Below are 18,432 nucleotides of genomic sequence, written 5' to 3' on the forward strand. Positions count from 1 at the left end.
ACGATGCCCCGAAACATAACGGCTTCAAAATTAACAATCCCTTCCTTTTGAAAATATATATATATATGCGCTGCTACTTTTATGAACACTCATTCATGATCCAGCTTAAAAAATATATATTTTAAACTCAACGAAAATGGATCAAAATAAAAAAAGGTTATATATATATAACAACCGATCCACAATTCAAGAGAACAATCCCAATTATAAATGAATTTGTTAAAAAATTGAGAGACAAAACAGGATTAACTTAAACATAATTTTGACTCAATTCTGAGTCATTATGGTGAAAAATAAAAAAACTTACGGATTCACAAAACAATTAAGATTATAACCATCCGTTAAATAAAAAACAGCAACAACATGATGCTATCGTATAAAAAAAAAATAAAAAATTTGATTTTCTTAACACTGATTCACAATATAAAAAAAATGCCGGTATCATTAATTGGAATTCAGTTCATAGGAATCCAAGTCACATGGATTATGCAATTCACAAACAGGCACCAATGGAAGAAAAAAGGAAATAATTGGGAACATATATATGCGTCAATAGACATATACACATAGCCACCATCGATCACAATTACGCATGACAATATATCTAAATTGGAATCGATAACAAATATAACAAAGTAAATTCATCGAAGAATTTAAGTAACGTAAAAACTCAATAGATCAAACATGAAGTGGCTCTGATACCACTTGTTGGAAATTTAGGTCTTAATAAACAGATTTCATAAAACATGTTCATCAATTATGAATCAATAGCGGAAGCAAACAAAACATTGAACATGATTATGATCGGATCTACGACATGTTTGATTTATCAAGGATATCAAAAATTAGGGTATTAGGAATACCTGGATAAAGCTTTCATAGCTGTCCTCTCATCAAGAATGATAACCAAAGAGAAGGTGATCTGAAACAAACATTAACATCAACACGGTTAGCGGCGGCTGATTTGGTTCTTCCTCAACCGGTACCTTTATGCCTCAAGTTCTCTTCAGATGGGGAGAAGAGAGAGTTCGCCGTGTACGGTGTATTGGGGATCATAGCCTCTTTTATATTGGATGGCCATTAGGGTTTCCCATTATTCCGTTAATGGGCCATCCGGACATCCACTCATTGAGTCCATATCAACTAATTAAATATTTAATTAATTATCCAATTAGAAATCTAATAGCCTTATTACTTAATTTGATCACTAACCAATTAAGGCTCAAAATTGATAAATAGCTAATATAATTATTATTACGATATTTGCCCACATAATGATATTGGAATATAATTAAATAATAAAATATTCCAACATTAAGGTTTTGGGTAAGAGTGTGGTGTTTCTCTTGTTTGTGTGGTTGTTCTGGCCTCGATGTGGTGGTCCCCCAGAGCTCCCCCCAGTGACCCAACCCAGTGACCCAACAGTAACAAAGCCCAGAGCTCCCCCCAGTGACCCAACAGTAACAAATGAATTGTACAATGAGAATTGTACGTACAGTACAATGAGCAATGATATATGTACATCCATTTAATAACAACCTTGTTGACAACTTTGTTTTTCTCTGTTTTTCCTTCAAAAAAAAATTCTCTGTTTTTCCAGAATTGTACAATGAGCAATGATATATGTACATCCATTTAATAACAACCTTGTTGACAACTTTGTTTTTCTCTGTTTTTCCTTCAAAAAAAAATACAATGAGCAATGATATATGTACATCCATTTATTGACAACTTTGTTTTTCTCTGTTTTTCCTTCAAAAAAAACTTTGTTTTTCTCTGTTTTGATTGGTCGAAAACAATGGAGAGAGAAAAAGGAAGAGGGAGGATAACAACATCATGTGCGTATGAGAGAGAAAGTTGTCAAAAAGTTGTAACAAAATGGATGTAAATATCATTTCTCTTGTACAATAAAGGGTGAAAACTATTCAATATTTCCTTTCTTCCTAGGATGTCGTGTAGAAAATGAATTTTTTTTTTACCTCTGAAGTGAACGTATAGGATGTCGTGTAGAAAATGAATTTGTTTTTTTTACCTCTGAAGTGAACGTAATTAGAATTGTCTTGATAATTATTCATTGTTAACATCGACCTCTGATATTATTGATTACAAAACATCTTGAAGTAAATGTAATTATATTTCAGTTGTTCATGTTTTTTTTTATCAGAACACCTAACCACCGATCACACTTTCAAACAACCACCCCTAAATAAAACCTTTACGACCAAAGAACCTTTATCCCCTAATAAAAACCGACCGAGAAACAAGCCATAATCCCCTGCCCCTAATTCAGTTACAACAGAACTAAAACAAAGACTGACCCTGAGCAGGAAAACAGGAAAAAAAAAAAACCCAACTTAAAACCCATAAATCCATCACCAATTATTTCTTAATACACGACCAATTTTCTTTTTCATAGTTTCTTTGGATGCATTCTTGGGCGTGGGAAATCCTCCCATAGTGGCACTAAAGAAGATGAGCTTGCCCGTCCTTTTCAAAGCATTTCAGTTTCCCGTTCTTGATAAGTTTTTCGATAGCATCCTTCAACTGATAACAACTGTATTTGTCATGGCCAACTCAACTATGGAATATGCAGTACTTAGTCTTATCTGTGCACGACAACTCCTTCAAGGTGCAAGGTTTTTGACCCCGACATCTTTGAATTCGGTACTTGCACACTCCTGAAAAATTCGTTCTCTCGACGTATATATTTAGAGGGGTGTACTGAGAGAAACAAGAATGATACCCATTTCCTTTCTCGTCGTCGTCACTACATTTCTTGTCGCTTAATTTATGAAGTTGTTTATCCTTCACGACTTTAGCTTCCAACCGCTTCTCCTCATAGTTAATATAAGGTTGTACCCTAATCAAAAGTTCATTCATGTATTTGAGACCCTTTAGTCCTAACTCTTCTTTGAACTTATATTTATTGCATAAGTTGTTTTCTTAGACAAAGCACTTCAACTTATCGTTCATGCCTCGGACTTCGACGACCCCATGGGTGAATATTTCTACATACTCCTTAAGGGTCTCTTTCTTTCCTTGAATTACTGCATTCAGTGCAACCATCGATTTCAGCTACTTTCTCCTGGCAGTGAAATGGGAGGTAAGCTCTTCACAGAGCTCCCTTTAACAATCTATAGAGTCGTCTTTAAGGCCGTTAAACCAAGTTATCGATGCAACTTTCAACGCGAGGACAAATATTTTACAATTAACTAGACCATCGACCCGTGCTATCGCACGGGTCATATCGAAGGTAATATTTGACATTAACATGTAACAAAATAGTTTAGTTGAATGCCATAATTGTTCTAATTAAATTCATAATATTAATTATAAAGAGATTGTATGGGGTCTCAAAATAGGTCAGGGGTAATACAGTAAAAGTTAGCTTAGGTTTTAGGTTAAAATTAGGGCTAAAATAATCACCCGGGTTAACTTTTATATATAAGAAGATTGTGTGGGGTCTCAAAATAGGTCAGGGGTAATACAGGAAAAGTTAGCTTAGGTTTTAGGTTAAAATTAGGGCTAAAATAATCACCCGGGTTAACTTTTATATATAAGAAGATGTATGGGGTCTCAAAATAGGTCAGGGGTAATACAGTAAAAGTTAGCTTAGGTTTTAGGTTAAAATTAGGGCTAAAATAATCACCCAGGTTAACTTTTATATATAAGAAGATTGCTCATCGCTCCTTGATAACATGCAAAATACATTGTTTAAATAGTTTGTTTTCCATTTATTTTAGAGTCATTTATTTTATTTTGCACGATTACCGCTAGTACTTTGATGTGTTTCAGGACCATAAGGTGTAAAAAGCAGAAGTGAAGGAAAAAGAGGAAAAGAAAGAAATATATGTCACAAGCCCAACGACCTTTGGCAATTTTTCTGCTCAAGAATTAGACTATAAAAGCACATGAGACACTCAATTGCAGGGGACCCTAGTTTTTATTTTCAGTTTTATTTTACTAGAACCCTAGATACCGTAATTCACAATACAGTTCTGCAGTATATTTTACATTCAATTTAATTCAAGGTTTGGACTTTCTCCTTTATTTTCTTTGCATCAACGTTGCCATGGCTTTTGGTACTTAATTCCATTCATGCGTGTTAATTCCTTAGCAATTTGCTGGTGCCATATTATCCATACGTTTTCATTGCTTGAGTTACTGTTCGGTATTCAATTCATTTGAATTCTTTTGCTGCGTGACTGTTCAATCCAATTTCACCATTGTTGCACGTTTATGTTGGCTATTCTTTGCTGGTGCTGCACTTGTTTTATTTCTCTATAGCTGCGTGTCTTTACACTAGGTGTTCCATTCAATTTTAATTGTTTGAGAACACTATTGCCGTGGTTTCTTTTCTTCGTAATTCAAAATATCCATCTTGACACAGGTTCGGCTCCCTTTTATTTATTTCTAACATGAATTCATCAAAGATAGGTTTAGATTATTATTTAATTATGTCTGAGTAGTTTATTTTGAGTCCAAAACGAAAGGACCGTCGTACCGACGGAACTCATGTAAATTACGCGCCCCTTTTATTGTAACGAGAATTTAAATGTTTGTTTTGAAAATTCTGTTTTGTAATTTAAAAAGTCTACTACGAAAGTAGAGACACCGAGATATCGTTTACGCATCGAAAGAGCGAAAACGATATCCGACTAAGAAAATTCAGATTTTTAATTGAAAAGGTTAAAGCGAAAGCACTTCTTTTCTTTTAATTAAGAATTTATTGAATTAGAAAATTGAATTTTTAAGCCTGTAGTTATACGCTACGAAAGTAGGTTGTTACGCGCCGAAAAATTCCGACAACGTATTGCGAAAGCAAACAGAGTCTCTTTTTCAATATATTCTACAAAAGTTTTATTTCTCTCGTTACTATTTAATTAGCGCAAAATTTACGTGAGTGACGAAGGTCGACGGAAACCATCGTTTTGGACTCTCCTTATCGTTAATTTATTAAAATCAATATTTATATTTTACGCTCGAAACCCAACTATTTTGAATTTTGCCTTAGATAAACATAGTAACAACGAAAAGCGGTACTTGTTAAATTGGTCTCTGTGGATACGATACTTTTTATACTAAAACCGACATAGCCGTGCACTTGCGGCCCTGTCAAGTTTTTGGCGCCGTTGCCGGGGACCAATTTTTGGCAATATCGCTACTCCGTTGTTACACCGTTTAGACTAAGGCCCTTTTATTTATTTATAAAAAAAAAAAAAAAACTTTGCATGCGAAAAACCCGAAGTGCTGGAAATCTAGTCAGCTACGTTGACGAAATTGAGCGCTACTTTCGAGCTAGGCGCCGATTGTTATTCGATACCCCGTCGCAATCTGAGACTCAATCAGAAATGGGCGACAACAACAACGATAATAGGCCACTGAAGGATTTCGCTGTGCCCTCTGAGGAGGAGCCTCATACGAGCATTGTTCGCCCTGCCATTGCAGCGAATAACTTCGAGCTCAAACCCTCCTTAGTGCAGATAATTCAACAAAATCAGTTCTCCGGAAACCCAACGGAGGACCCGAACTTGCACCTTGCTACCTTTGTACGGTTCGCTGAGACGTTGAAAGTGAATGGCGTCGACCCTGAAGCCATTCGCCTACGTTTGTTTCCTTTCTCCCTCAGGGATAGAGCCAGCGCATGGCTTAATTCCCTGCCGTCAAATTCCATAACGACATGGAATGAATTAAAAAAGGCGTTCCTCGCTAGGTATTTCCCGCCGAGCAAAACGGCACAATTGAGGAACCTAATTACCTGCTTTATGCAGAAAGACGGAGAATCGCTCTTTGAAGCGTGGGAGAGATACAAGGATCTTTTGAGAGCTTGCCCGCATCATGGTTTGGAAAAGTGGCTGATCATCCATACCTTTTACAATGGTCTCCTGTATAACACAAGGATGACTATCGATGCAGCTGCGGGAGGAGCTCTAATGAACAAGCCGTTTGCTGAGGCTTGGGGACTGATTGAGGATATGGCCCAGAACCATTACCAATGGGGGAGCGAGCACGCTCTAGCTGAAAAAGGCCAGCCCAAGGCAGGGATGTACGAGGTTAGCAGTTTTGATCATCTGAGCGCTAAAGTTGATGCGCTATATAAAAAGATAGATAGTCTAACCATCACTCCACCTGCCCCCGTGGCCGCTGTGGCCCCTAACTGTGAGATTTGCGGTACACCTGGACACACTCCTACTGAGTGTCATCTGTTAGTCGCTACGGACCAGGCAAACTACGCGCATGGGAACCCATACGGGCAAAGAAATCCTAATTTCCCATATAAAAATAGCAATCCCACCTATTCGCAAAATCTTGCACCCATTGCACCCCCTGGTTTCCAAGGTCAAAGAGGAGCCCCTGTTGCTCCTCAAAAGTCTAACCTGGAGCTAATGATGGAAAACTTCGTCATGGCTCAGACCCAACAGAACAAAGAATTCCTGAATCAGAATATCCACACTAATGAAATGATTAAGCAGCTTGCATCTAAAGTTGATATGTTGGCCACTCATAGCAAGATGTTGGAAACACAAATTTCTCAAGTGGCCCAACAACAAGCATCTGCAGCTGCACCATTGGGAACATTCCCTGCGCAACCTCAAACAAACCCAAAAGGGGAGTTGAATGCTGTTACCCTGCGCAGTGGAAAAGAGTTAGAGAGCCCAGGTGAGAAGAAAGGCGCTGAGATGGAGTCTATGCCTACAGAGAGTGAGCAAGTCTTAAAGAGAAAAGAGGTGGTGGAGGAAGAAAAAGAGAAACCCTATGTACCTCCACCACCCTACAAACCTCCGATCCCGTTCCCTCAGAGACTAGCTAAGTCAAAGAGTGAGTGTCAGTTTAAGAAGTTTATTGAGCTCTTGAAGAAGCTCCATGTCAACATCCCTTTCATAGAGGCTATCATTCAAATGCCCTCTTATGCGAAATTCTTAAAAGAAATTCTGACAAATAAGAGGAAGGTTGATGACGATGATACTGTAGCACTCACTGAAGAGTGTAGCGCTATTATTCAGAACAAGATGCCACCTAAATTGAAAGATCCAGGGAGTTTTTCGATTCCTTGTGTTATTGGCAACTACGTCATTGATAAAGCTCTCTGTGATTTAGGTGCTAGTGTGAGTCTCATGCCTCTGTCTATCTACAAGAGGCTCAATTTAGGAGAGTTGAAACCAACAAAAATGTCCCTACAGCTAGCTGACCGATCCATAAAATACCCAGTTGGAATACTGGAAGATGTTCCTCTAAGAATTGGTCAGCTATACATTCCCACTGACTTTGTGGTGATGGACATAAGTGAAGACTCTCACATTCCTATCCTCCTAGGAAGACCCTTTTTAGCTACCGCTGGTGCTATTATAGATGTGAAGAAGGGAAAAATAACCTTCGAGGTTGGAGATGAAAAGATTGAGTTCCTCTTATCCAAATTTATGAAAAGCCCATCGATTAATGACTCATGCTGCCTTGTTGATACCATAGATCGGTGCGTTAAGGAGTACTCATCAGAGTCACTCTCGACTTATAGGTTGGAACCCCCCTGAAAGCTGAGTAAGGCGTCAAGCTACCGACGTTAAATGAAGCGTTGCGTGGGAGGCAACCCACAGCTTTTATTTATTGACTTTATTTTTATGTTTACTTTTTTTTAAGAAATAAGATGATCAGTCAGAGTTGGCAAGGATAGGTGGCATGTCCCAAAAGCAAGAAAAAAAAATTGGCAAGGATATATGGATGATCCAGCATCATTGGATGCCCCCAGATGACCCAGACGACGATTGATCTGCTAGGTAGTGTCTTTCCTTTTCTTTTATTTTTGTTTTTATTTATTTCCATTGAGGTCAATGTCAGTTTTAAGTGTGGGGGAGGAATTTCCCATCTTAACAGTCTAAGTCTTAATTATCGAGTCAATAAAATGTGTAGTTTTTGTTTGTTGTCTAATTCTCCCGTTTTATGAACCAATAAAATTTCAAAAATAAAAAAAAATAATAAAAATAAATTTAAGGCTGAGTTCGATGATGACTTTATGCATGTAAACACCCTTTCCCTTTTTAAGTTTCACTAAACTCATATCATGTTTCAATGTGAAAATTCTCTTTTTGAGAAAAGCACAAAGTTGCAGTCTTTGAGTAAGTGTATGAGTAGGTATTTTAAGGAGCACGTTCTAACTTTAATGGTAACTTAGACCCTTAAAAGTCTTTAGAGTAAAAGTAGTATAAGTTTGTGTGGGAAATAATGTGCTTTATTGTTATAATATGTTAAACTAAAATGGGGCGGGAGAATGGCACCAACATGTGGAGGAAAGGACACCCTCTCTCTGACTTCCTAAATGTGGTGGTGACTCCCTAAATTGAACTTAAGTTCCAAATCCCTCAAAAGAGGAAATAAATTCATCAAAGCTAGGGGGAAAGGACACCCTCTCCATAAAGACTTCCTACGCGGAGATGATAAAAATTTTTGCAGCACTACTTAGGGTGATTTTGAATCTAGGAGGAAAGGACACCCTCTCCATAAAGACTTCCTATGAGGATAGATAGCCCCTAAGCAATCTGCAGCCCCTTGTGCTTAAATTGTTAATTTAGTTCTAACTAAATTCCCATCTCTCTTATATGAAATGAAGAAATGACTTTTCTCGGTTGATTTACTGTTGAAGTTAGAACCTGTTTCCTCATAATACCTCTTACACAGGCGCAATAAAAAGCTGGACTCTACACACACACTCACTTGAAACTATTGTAGGGTTGATGTGATCCTTGAAAAGTGTTTAGGTTGTGATAAATGCATCCTGAGAACAAAGCCTTGAAAAATAAAAATGCAATTGATTTTTAGTTCATTTTATCTTTCTGAATTATGTTGTTGTCGTCCCTTGCAATTTGCTTGAGGACAAGCAATGGTTCAAGTATGGGGGAGTTTGATAACATGCAAAATACATTGTTTAAATAGTTTGTTTTCCATTTATTTTAGAGTCATTTATTTTATTTTGCACGATTACCGCTAGTACTTTGATGTGTTTCAGGACCATAAGGTGTAAAAAGCAGAAGTGAAGGAAAAAGAGGAAAAGAAAGAAATATATGTCACAAGCCCAACGACCTTTGGCAATTTTTCTGCTGAAGAATTAGACTATAAAAGCACATGAGACACTCAATTGCAGGGGACCCTAGTTTTTATTTTCAGTTTTATTTTACTAGAACCCTAGATACCGTAATTCACAATACAGTTCTGCAGTATATTTTACATTCAATTTAATTCAAGGTTTGGACTTTCTCCTTTATTTTCTTTGCATCAACGTTGCCATGGCTTTTGGTACTTAATTCCATTCATGCGTGTTAATTCCTTAGCAATTTGCTGGTGCCATATTATCCATACGTTTTCATTGCTTGAGTTACTGTTCGGTATTCAATTCATTTGAATTCTTTTGCTGCGTGACTGTTCAATCCAATTTCACCATTGTTGCACGTTTATGTTGGCTATTCTTTGCTGGTGCTGCACTTGTTTTATTTCTCTATAGCTGCGTGTCTTTACACTAGGTGTTCCATTCAATTTTAATTGTTTGAGAACACTATTGCCTTGGTTTCTTTTCTTCGTAATTCAAAATATCCATCTTGACACAGGTTCGGCTCCCTTTTATTTATTTCTAACATGAATTCATCAAAGATAGGTTTAGATTATTATTTAATTATGTCTGAGTAGTTTATTTTGAGTCCAAAACGAAAGGACCGTCGTACCGACGGAACTCATGTAAATTACGCGCCCCTTTTATTGTAACGAGAATTTAAATGTTTGTTTTGAAAATTCTGTTTTGTAATTTAAAAAGTCTACTACGAAAGTAGAGACACCGAGATATCGTTTACGCATCGAAAGAGCGAAAACGATATCCGACTAAGAAAATTCAGATTTTTAATTGAAAAGGTTAAAGCGAAAGCACTTCTTTTCTTTTAATTAAGAATTTATTGAATTAGAAAATTGAATTTTTAAGCCTGTAGTTATACGCTACGAAAGTAGGTTGTTACGCGCCGAAAAATTCCGACAACGTATTGCGAAAGCAAACAGAGTCTCTTTTTCAATATATTCTACAAAAGTTTTATTTCTCTCGTTACTATTTAATTAGCGCAAAATTTACGTGAGTGACGAAGGTCGACGGAAACCATCGTTTTGGACTCTCCTTATCGTTAATTTATTAAAATCAATATTTATATTTTACGCTCGAAACCCAACTATTTTGAATTTTGCCTTAGATAAACATAGTAACAACGAAAAGCGGTACTTGTTAAATTGGTCTCTGTGGATACGATACTTTTTATACTAAAACCGACATAGCCGTGCACTTGCGGCCCTGTCACTCCTAATGGGGGTTGAGGATGGTATCAATGTCGCTAACATGTATCTTTTGGGATGGGGTGTTGATGGGGAGGCCTGGAAGTGGTGTAGGAGGTTGTTAGCATGGGAGGAGGAGTTAGTGAGGGAGTGTGTGGATCGTTTAAATAATGTTGTTTTGTAGGTTGCTGAGGCAGATTGTTGGGTTTCGAAGCTTCATCATTTCCAAAGGTATAAGGTTAAAAGTGCTTATACTAACTTAACTGATGCTAAAGTCCATTTTAATGTGGGTTATAAGCATGTGTTGTGGGTTAAAGCAGTTCCACTCAAAGTTAACATTTTCGTATGGCATTTGTTTTTAAATCGGATTCCAACAAAGGATAACTTAGTTAGGCTGCATATTTTGGCTAATAATGATGCTCGATGTCCGTTTGATTGTGGTTACTTGGAGGATCGAGACCACATTTTTTTCAATCTAATTTGTATGGTCGATTACGAAATTTAATTTATGGCTGGCTGGGTTTCTCAAAGGTTCATCATGGTAATATTTTAGATCATCTTCTTCAATTTAATGGGCTAGGGGGATTTTCCAAAAACTATCGATTGACTTTTAACATTATATGGATTTTGGTGCTCTACATCATTTAGAATGAGAGGAATGGGGAGGATTTTCAATCACAATGTTGATCTTCTTCATTCCTTAGCTAAGAAGGTTAAAATTCAGATTTTTTTATGGTTGAAATTGTATTATGCTTTGTTCGATTTTGATTACCTCACTTGGAGGTTGAATCCTTTGTCGTGTTTAAAGGCTATTTGTTAAAATTTTTTTATTTCGTTTGTTGATTGGGCAACTGTGTTGTGTATGGTGAAACACTTGAATTGATAAGTTTATTTGATACACCTTGTGGTAGATGGGTTTATAATATTTTTTCTTAGTCTTTAGAAAGAAAAAAAAAGTAAAACAAATCCATCTAAAAGTAAATTATTGGAAAGAGTCCAAATTTAAAAATCAACTTAACATGTTGATACCTTCTTTTGGCATGATATGTGGTTAGGAGGTGTGCGTTTTGTTATACCCTAATTTTGGGCCTAAAAATACTAACTCAATTCTTTTTTTTTCTTGCAAGTTAAAACCATCCAAAGAGTTTTTCTTGCATTTCAAGTCATTTGAATTGTCTCTGATCAATTGCATCTTTCTCTGCTTTTTATTTCAATGTTATTTACAAAATTCATGACAAAGGGTATTTTAGTCATTTTCCCATTCAAACTCATTTTTGTCTTTAAGAATTGATTGTGTCTTTTCAATTGGTTTGTATGAGTCCTTGTTTCAATCCCATGTAAAGGTATATTTCAAAAATTACATTTGAGTCATTTTGAGCCAGTTTAGCCCCTAGGGGCATTTTAGTCATTACCAGTGTTAAAACTCTTTTGATTCTTAAAAGTTGTCTCTGAGTCTTTTCAATTTGCTTGTATAAGCTCTTGCTTCAATTCCCCATTAAAAACCATTATAAAATTGCATTTGAGTCGTTTTGAGTCGTTTTAGTCCATAGGGGCATTTTGGTCATTTCACATGAAATTTTGACAGAGAGAGGTTACTTTGAAGTACCTCATTTAAGTAGTTGGTTCATTTTAGTCCTTTTTGTGTTTTTATTTTTGTTTCACTTTAAGTTTTTTTCCAATTACCAATTTTAAGTCATTTTTAATTTTAATTTGACTTTTTAGTCCCTTTTTGCATATTAGTCCTTCAAAGTCTTTAATTCTGTTTTTAGCCCTTTTCTTAGTATTGCAGATTGGTCTTTTTAGTTTTTATTTTTGCAGAATGGTCCTTACTTTGTATCAAGTTTATTTTTGTCTTTTTTTAGTTTTGCAGGTTGGTCCTTCAATTTCTAAAAATTGGAAAAAGGTCCTTAAAGTTCCAAACTCAGCAAGGCCGAGCCAACCAAGTTCAAATCCACATGTCAGCAAGCTATTGGTCCAACAATACACATGTCAGCTATAAATACGAGCCAACCCATCAATGCAGTAACAGAATTCCATTCACAGCGTGCCAAATCATCACAAACACCAAATTGATTCTCTCTCATCTCATCAAAGATCAAAATCATAACTGTTTTTCAGATTCATCAAGAACAGTGAAAAATTCAACGAAACCCTAATTATTCCAGAATCAAAATCGAGTCAAATTGAAGCAATTTCTTCGCAGTTCTCAGAGATTCAATGGTGAATCTTCATCATTGAACTACGTCCTCTGCAATTCTAGCACCAATTCATCAAAGACGAACTGGTACGATCACAGAGGATTGAGAGAAGTGAGAAGAATGGGATCGAAGCGGAATCACATCAGTGAAGAAGAAGAAGAAGAGAATAACTGATTTATTTTCAGTTCAAGAACTTACCAGAAGCATTCGCAAGGATCTTTTCGTTCGAATCTCCGATCAAAACCAGGTAATCATCAAAACTCCTTCGTTTTTCATTGCAAAAGCTCAACGAAGGGCCACAAACGTAAATAAACGGTGAATCGAAGCAGAAACTTTGAAAAGATTTGAAAAAGATTGAAACCGAAACCCTAAAAATGTAATCCATGGAGATTCACCGTTTATTTGCGAAATCTAAGTTCATATCCATAATCAGTGTAGAAAATAGAATAGATTAGGGTTTCGTTTCAAGAAGTTTCGAAAAAGATTTGAAAACCTAAAAACCGTAAGATTCAAGTGTAGATCTGCTCATATCTAAGCCTCATTTCAAAAAACCAGTTCCAGAATCATAAAGAGGAGTCTCAGACGAACACAACGATGTAAAAATTTCCAGAAAAGAGTTCAGGTGCAGCGGCGCCATCGGCGAGCCACCGCACCTCCTCCGTTGTGTTCGTCGGAGAAGACGATCGGAGAAGGAGAAGAGTTGCAGAGCTTCTCTCACTAGGAGAGAGCTTAGAGAGAGAAAGGGAAGTGAAGAATGAGGTGGACCGGTCCCCAAATCTTTATAAAGACCATTGAACCGGACTGGTTCAACCTTGGTTCACTTCTGGTTCACTCTCCACCGTTTGATCTAGGTTTAGTTTGATCTGGATCAATCCAACGTCCCTGATGCGTTTGGATGATCCAAGATCCGTTTCCCCTTGGGCCTGGGCCTCCTTTCTGCGCAGATTTTGCATCCTCATGTTTTTCTTGCTATTCATACACTGCTGTTTGATAATTACACCCCTGCTTTGCCTAAAAAACTCATATTAAAATTCCTAAAAATTTTCTATGTGTTCTTGACAATTTTCTTGATATTGTTGTGATATTATTACATGTTAAGACCTGACAAAAAATACTGTGACATTTACTTGCTTCATTATTTGAATTCTATGATTAAGGTCTATAAAACTTGCATGATTTGATTCCTTTTCTTGATGGATGTTTGTGATTCATGGTATATGATCTTGTGAAGTTTTGTTACTGTTTGAATGTGTGTTTGTATTGAATATGTGCATGTGTTGGTTAGTTGCTTGCTTTGCAAGCTATGTTTGTGAATAAATAGTGCAAATAGGTCTAAATTCACATTAAAATGTAAGGCTTACAATATCTCTTTGATTCTCATTTTAAACCCTGGATTTCATGTCTTGAAAATATGTTGAATCATGAGAATTATAAGTCATATTTAAGCCTTGCTTTGGTAATGAATTTTAGGTCTATTACATATTGTTTTTGCTTGTTTTATGTCAATTTTCTTACTTTTGTTATGATAGCTTTTACTTGCTTTATATCTTATGCTACTAACCACTTTATTTTCATGTTTCATACATTCCATAAGCTGATCTCATCTCATATTCTAATTTTCTTGCAATTTAATTTTCATGCCAAGACTTAGCATGTAAAAATTTAGGGATTTTGTAATATTTTTCCTATGCTTTTAATTTCTTGCAAGACCATAGAATGTAAACTAGGGCATATGTAAAGGACAATGGACTCTAATGATGTACACCGACACAAGCACCGACATATGCACACATATCACATGGTTAGTTTAGATGTATGCTTAGGGAATGTATGTTTAGATGTATGCTTAGGAATCGCGATACTTAGAAAAATTCTCTTTTCCGAAAAACATGAACAACATCACTCAAATCATTTTCTAAATAAACCTTGGGATCAAATCCCATTGAATTTTCCTTTTCTTTTCTTAAATAAAAATTTTAATGAATTTTAATCATACTTAGACTCATTTTGCAAATTGACTAATTCCACCTCACTCTTTTCCAATCTTATGCCCTTGAGGCCTCTCACTCTTATTCTTCAAAATTCCACTTTTCAAACTTAAAATCAACCAACAAAAACAAAAACATTTTGTGGAAGAGAACTACGGTGGATTTGATCCCTTAAAAGGGTACGTAGGCAAGGAACCAATATTCCTTCATTTCAAATAAAATAAAAATTCAAACATTTTCTTCTCCCTCCAATTCTTCACTTAGTAAACTCTTAGGTGTAAATATCATTTTTTTCAAATAGCATTTAAAAATAAAGCGCGCGCGTAGAAAGTAAAGACGGTTCCTATAGGATACTATAGTCGTTATGGGTGTCTAACACCTTCCCGTAGCGAAAACAACTCCCGGACCTCGATTCTCAAGGGTTTTGCTTATTTTTTCCCTTCCCAAGAAAAAATGAGATATCAAAGGTTAAAAAGGTTCAAACGAAATCAATGTTTGACACCCGAAAACCAAGATAAAACACGTTTTAGGCGTTTTTGAGCTAGCGGTTAACAAGTCTTGTACTGTGTCGCCGATGTCAGCTCTCGGGTGGGAGGTGGAGGAGACGGTTGTGGGCTTAGGAGGAGGATATGTTATTAATATATACCATTTTTTATTGTTAAAAAAAATCAACTTAACAAAATAAAAGTCTACTTTGATCTGTACCAAAAAAAAATATCTAGTTTGATCATTATTTTTTTTTTGAAATATCTAGTTTGATTATTTTATTTCATTTTTCATGTAAAATATTGTAAGAAATCCCCAATTTTTTATGTACAAAAATTGAGCAACTGCCATTTGGTTGTGTTTTTTACTCTCTCTCTCTCTCTCTCTCTCTCTCTCTCACTTCTGAAACCTTTGTTCGTCACTCTTCTTTGTCAAACACTTCTACTCATTGCTTCACTCAAAACTTTCCAGATCGATGTTTTTCTCTCTCCGACAAACAAAGGTTCGCTTCGCTTATGTCTTTCCTCTTTTCTTAATTTATGTTACAATTTCATTACTTAGAGCACACTCTTTCTTATCTATCATGTTTTTCTCTTCAATTCTTGTGTTTTTGTTACTGCATGTGAAAAATAGAAGCTTTTTCTGTAATGGGTTTGATCTAAAAAAAATTGTGATTGAGATGTTTTTGGTCATTCAACAATGACACTGAATTGGTTGCATGCAAATGGATTTTTCTTGAAGTTATCAATTGAAAGTTTTAATTTTGAATTCTGGGTTTTGTTCTTCATTATCTTCTGTGCATGAATTGATTTTCTTTTGATGAATTTTTGTTCATTTAATTTTTCTTTCTTTTTCATTTTTTTTGTTCTGTGAAATTAGGAAAATGGTTTTGGGATGAAGTAAGCAAAAGCAATTTGTGTGTTTTGAAAATGGGGTTTTGGGTTTCAAAGGAAATTTGATTTATGTAGATATTTGTTTGACTTTGCATGCAAAGGGATCAAGATTCTAATGACCCTTTTTGAAGTAATCTAAAGAAAGAAATGGAAAAATCATTTTGAGTAAAGACCCATTTTGGTCCTCACAATAATTTAGTCTCTTACAAAAAATAATATCCAAATTAGTCCCAACAGTTTCTATATGAAGTCTGGTTCATTATAACGAAGGGACTAATTTGTCCCCAATTTGACAATGTCGGAGAATAATTTGGTACTATTTTTTTTAGGATTAAATTGGGTCGCGAGAAAATCGTCAGGGATCAAATTGGGTATTCACTCACAGATTTTCTTTTTACTTTGTCTCTAGGAACAGGGATCAAATTGGTTTGTTTTCAGTAGTGCTGATATGAAGTGAATTGTTAACAGTGGTAATTGATAAATGGGAACTCAGACAATGGGGTCTCAAGGTGGTGGAGATGGTAGTGGAAGACGGTCACAACTCCACTCTCTTGTGAGGCAAAATTCAGTGTACAGTCTCACACTAGATGAAGTTCAAAATCAATTAGGTGACTTAGGGAAGCCACTAAGCAGTATGAACCTAGACGAGCTTCTGAAAAATGTATGGACTGTTGAAGTGAACCAGTCCACGAATACGGACAATGAAGGCACAACGCAATCTAGTGAAGCTTCTCTACAACGTCAAGCTAGTCTGGCATTAAAAGCTGCATTCAGCAAGAGGACTGTGGATGAGGTTTGGAGAGATATCCAACAAAAGAAAGACAACGAGGAAAAGAAGTCACGAGAGAGACAAACTACTTTAGGAGAGATGACATTGGAGGATTTCTTGGTGAAAGCAGGTATTGTTGCAGAAGCATCTTCTAATAAAACGAATACCGATTCTACGGCTGCGGCCGATTCAAATGTGGCAGTATCACAGTTTCCTCCGCAGGGTCAGTGGTTACAGTATCCGCAACCACAATATCAGCATCTACAACAAAGTTCCATGGGGATTTATATGCCTAGCCAGGTTATAGCACAGCCGTTACACATGGGGTCAGGTGCTTCGATGGAGATTCCGTTTGCAGATAGTCATATGGCATTGGGTGCACCTCTAATGGGGACTGTGTCAGATACGCAGATGCCTGGAAGAAAAAGGAGTACTCCGGAGGATATGGTGGAGAAGACTGTTGAGAGAAGGCAGAAAAGGATGATCAAGAATCGGGAATCTGCTGCCCGTTCAAGAGCACGGAAACAGGTGATCTCTCTATTTCGAGTGTTGTAACTCGCAAGTCCTTATTATTTGATTGGTTTTTGTTGTGATGAATACCCTAAACCTGAATAATAACTTTAACAAACAGGCTTACACAAATGAGTTGGAGATTAAAGTTTCACGCCTGGAAGAGGAAAATGAAATGTTGAGGAAACGAAAGGTTTGATTCTGCTTTGAAATTATAAGGTTTAATTGGTTTGATTCTGCTTTGAAATTATAAGTTTAATTGATCCTAATTCCTTTCATTCCCCAGATTGAGTAGTTTGTATTGTACATTTTTGGATTATAATTTCAGCACAAGATAGGAGACAGTCTCAGTTTCAATTATTATACAATTCTCTGCATTTTCTGGATTAAGGAAACTCTGCATATTAAGCTCTGTAGTTGAGACCTGAGCATGTGTCATTTCCATTATGCATCCTTTTTCTCTTTAACTCTTATAATTGGTTGTTAGATTTGAATGAAATAGGAATAGATCCATTGATCAGCCTGATATCCCTGATACACCAAGTAAAGATTAATTAGTGGATTATTTTATTAGGATGTATCTATCGTATGACCTATGCTCTATCTTTTACTTTGTCATTAAGAATTGTTCAGGAAAATGAATCACATGAGTCACATTTAATTTTGTGATCGACAAACAGAAATGAGCATGTTAGTTCTGATACAACTTTTGGATTATTCTGCTCTCAATGGATTTTAAATTTTAAATATCTGCTGCTTCATGATGGTTGTTTACTTGATATTGGGTGATTTGGAATTTGATTTATTAGCTCAACATTGTTCACTCTTTTTCATTCAATTAGCAGTATTTGTGGAAGATCTTGGATCGCACAACCATACTATATAAAGTCTCTATCTATATGCATATATGCACATTGTATCCATGGTCATTTTTACCTGTTAAAATCATGGGAACAAAATTCCTCTTTTATACATGCTAACTTACTTCTTTGCCTCTTATATATTATCAGATTATATTATTAATATTTGTCCTCAACATGCAGGAGCTAGAGAGTATGTTGCCATGTACACCAATTGCCGAACCTAAATATCAGCTACGTCGAATAGCATCTTGTCCATTCTGAGATCTGTGTACCTATAAGTAGAGGTTTGTAGATATAAGAATCAGGGATTGTTTTCTTGTAGTTTAATGTGAGGCTGACACCTGCCTTTTGGTATCTCTGGAATATGTGATGCTTTATGATCCTCTGTTAAGTTCTTCAGTAATCATAGCCAATCATGAGTTAATTTTA

At 36.1% G+C, this 18,432-nt stretch overlaps 2 protein-coding genes and 1 non-coding gene across 5 annotated transcripts; 2 read left to right on the forward strand and 1 right to left on the reverse strand.

The window, feature by feature from the left end:
- The first annotated feature begins 3,697 nt into the window (after window positions 1-3,697).
- Window positions 3,698-7,543, forward strand: LOC146898608 (uncharacterized). The gene has a single exon (XM_085736265.1). The coding sequence runs from the start codon at window positions 5,232-5,234 to the stop codon at window positions 7,527-7,529; it is 2,298 nt and encodes a 765-aa protein (XP_085592391.1). The 5' UTR covers window positions 3,698-5,231; the 3' UTR covers window positions 7,530-7,543.
- Window positions 5,738-5,845, reverse strand: LOC146898609 (small nucleolar RNA R71). The gene has a single exon (XR_015024367.1). It is a non-coding gene; the product is annotated as a small nucleolar RNA R71 (small nucleolar RNA).
- Window positions 7,544-15,327: 7,784 nt separating the features above from the next.
- LOC146898610 (ABSCISIC ACID-INSENSITIVE 5-like protein 2) lies at window positions 15,328-18,432 on the forward strand. Of its 3 annotated transcripts, none has more exons than XM_085731494.1 (4): window positions 15,328-15,470; window positions 16,271-17,158; window positions 17,262-17,333; window positions 18,184-18,432. In XM_085731494.1, exons 2-4 carry the CDS (start codon window positions 16,343-16,345, stop codon window positions 18,262-18,264), a joined length of 969 nt encoding a protein of 322 aa, XP_085587620.1. In that variant the 5' UTR covers window positions 15,328-15,470; window positions 16,271-16,342; the 3' UTR covers window positions 18,265-18,432. The 3 variants fall into 3 exon arrangements, with proteins under 3 accessions (XP_085587620.1, XP_085587621.1, XP_085587622.1); XM_085731495.1 differs by having other exon boundaries at window positions 16,277-17,158; XM_085731496.1 differs by having other exon boundaries at window positions 16,330-17,158.

Source organism: Medicago sativa, chromosome 8 (assembly GCF_051527215.1).
Source record: "Medicago sativa cultivar Bolivia chromosome 8, Bolivia_mono, whole genome shotgun sequence".
Classification (NCBI taxonomy): domain Eukaryota; kingdom Viridiplantae; phylum Streptophyta; class Magnoliopsida; order Fabales; family Fabaceae; genus Medicago; species Medicago sativa.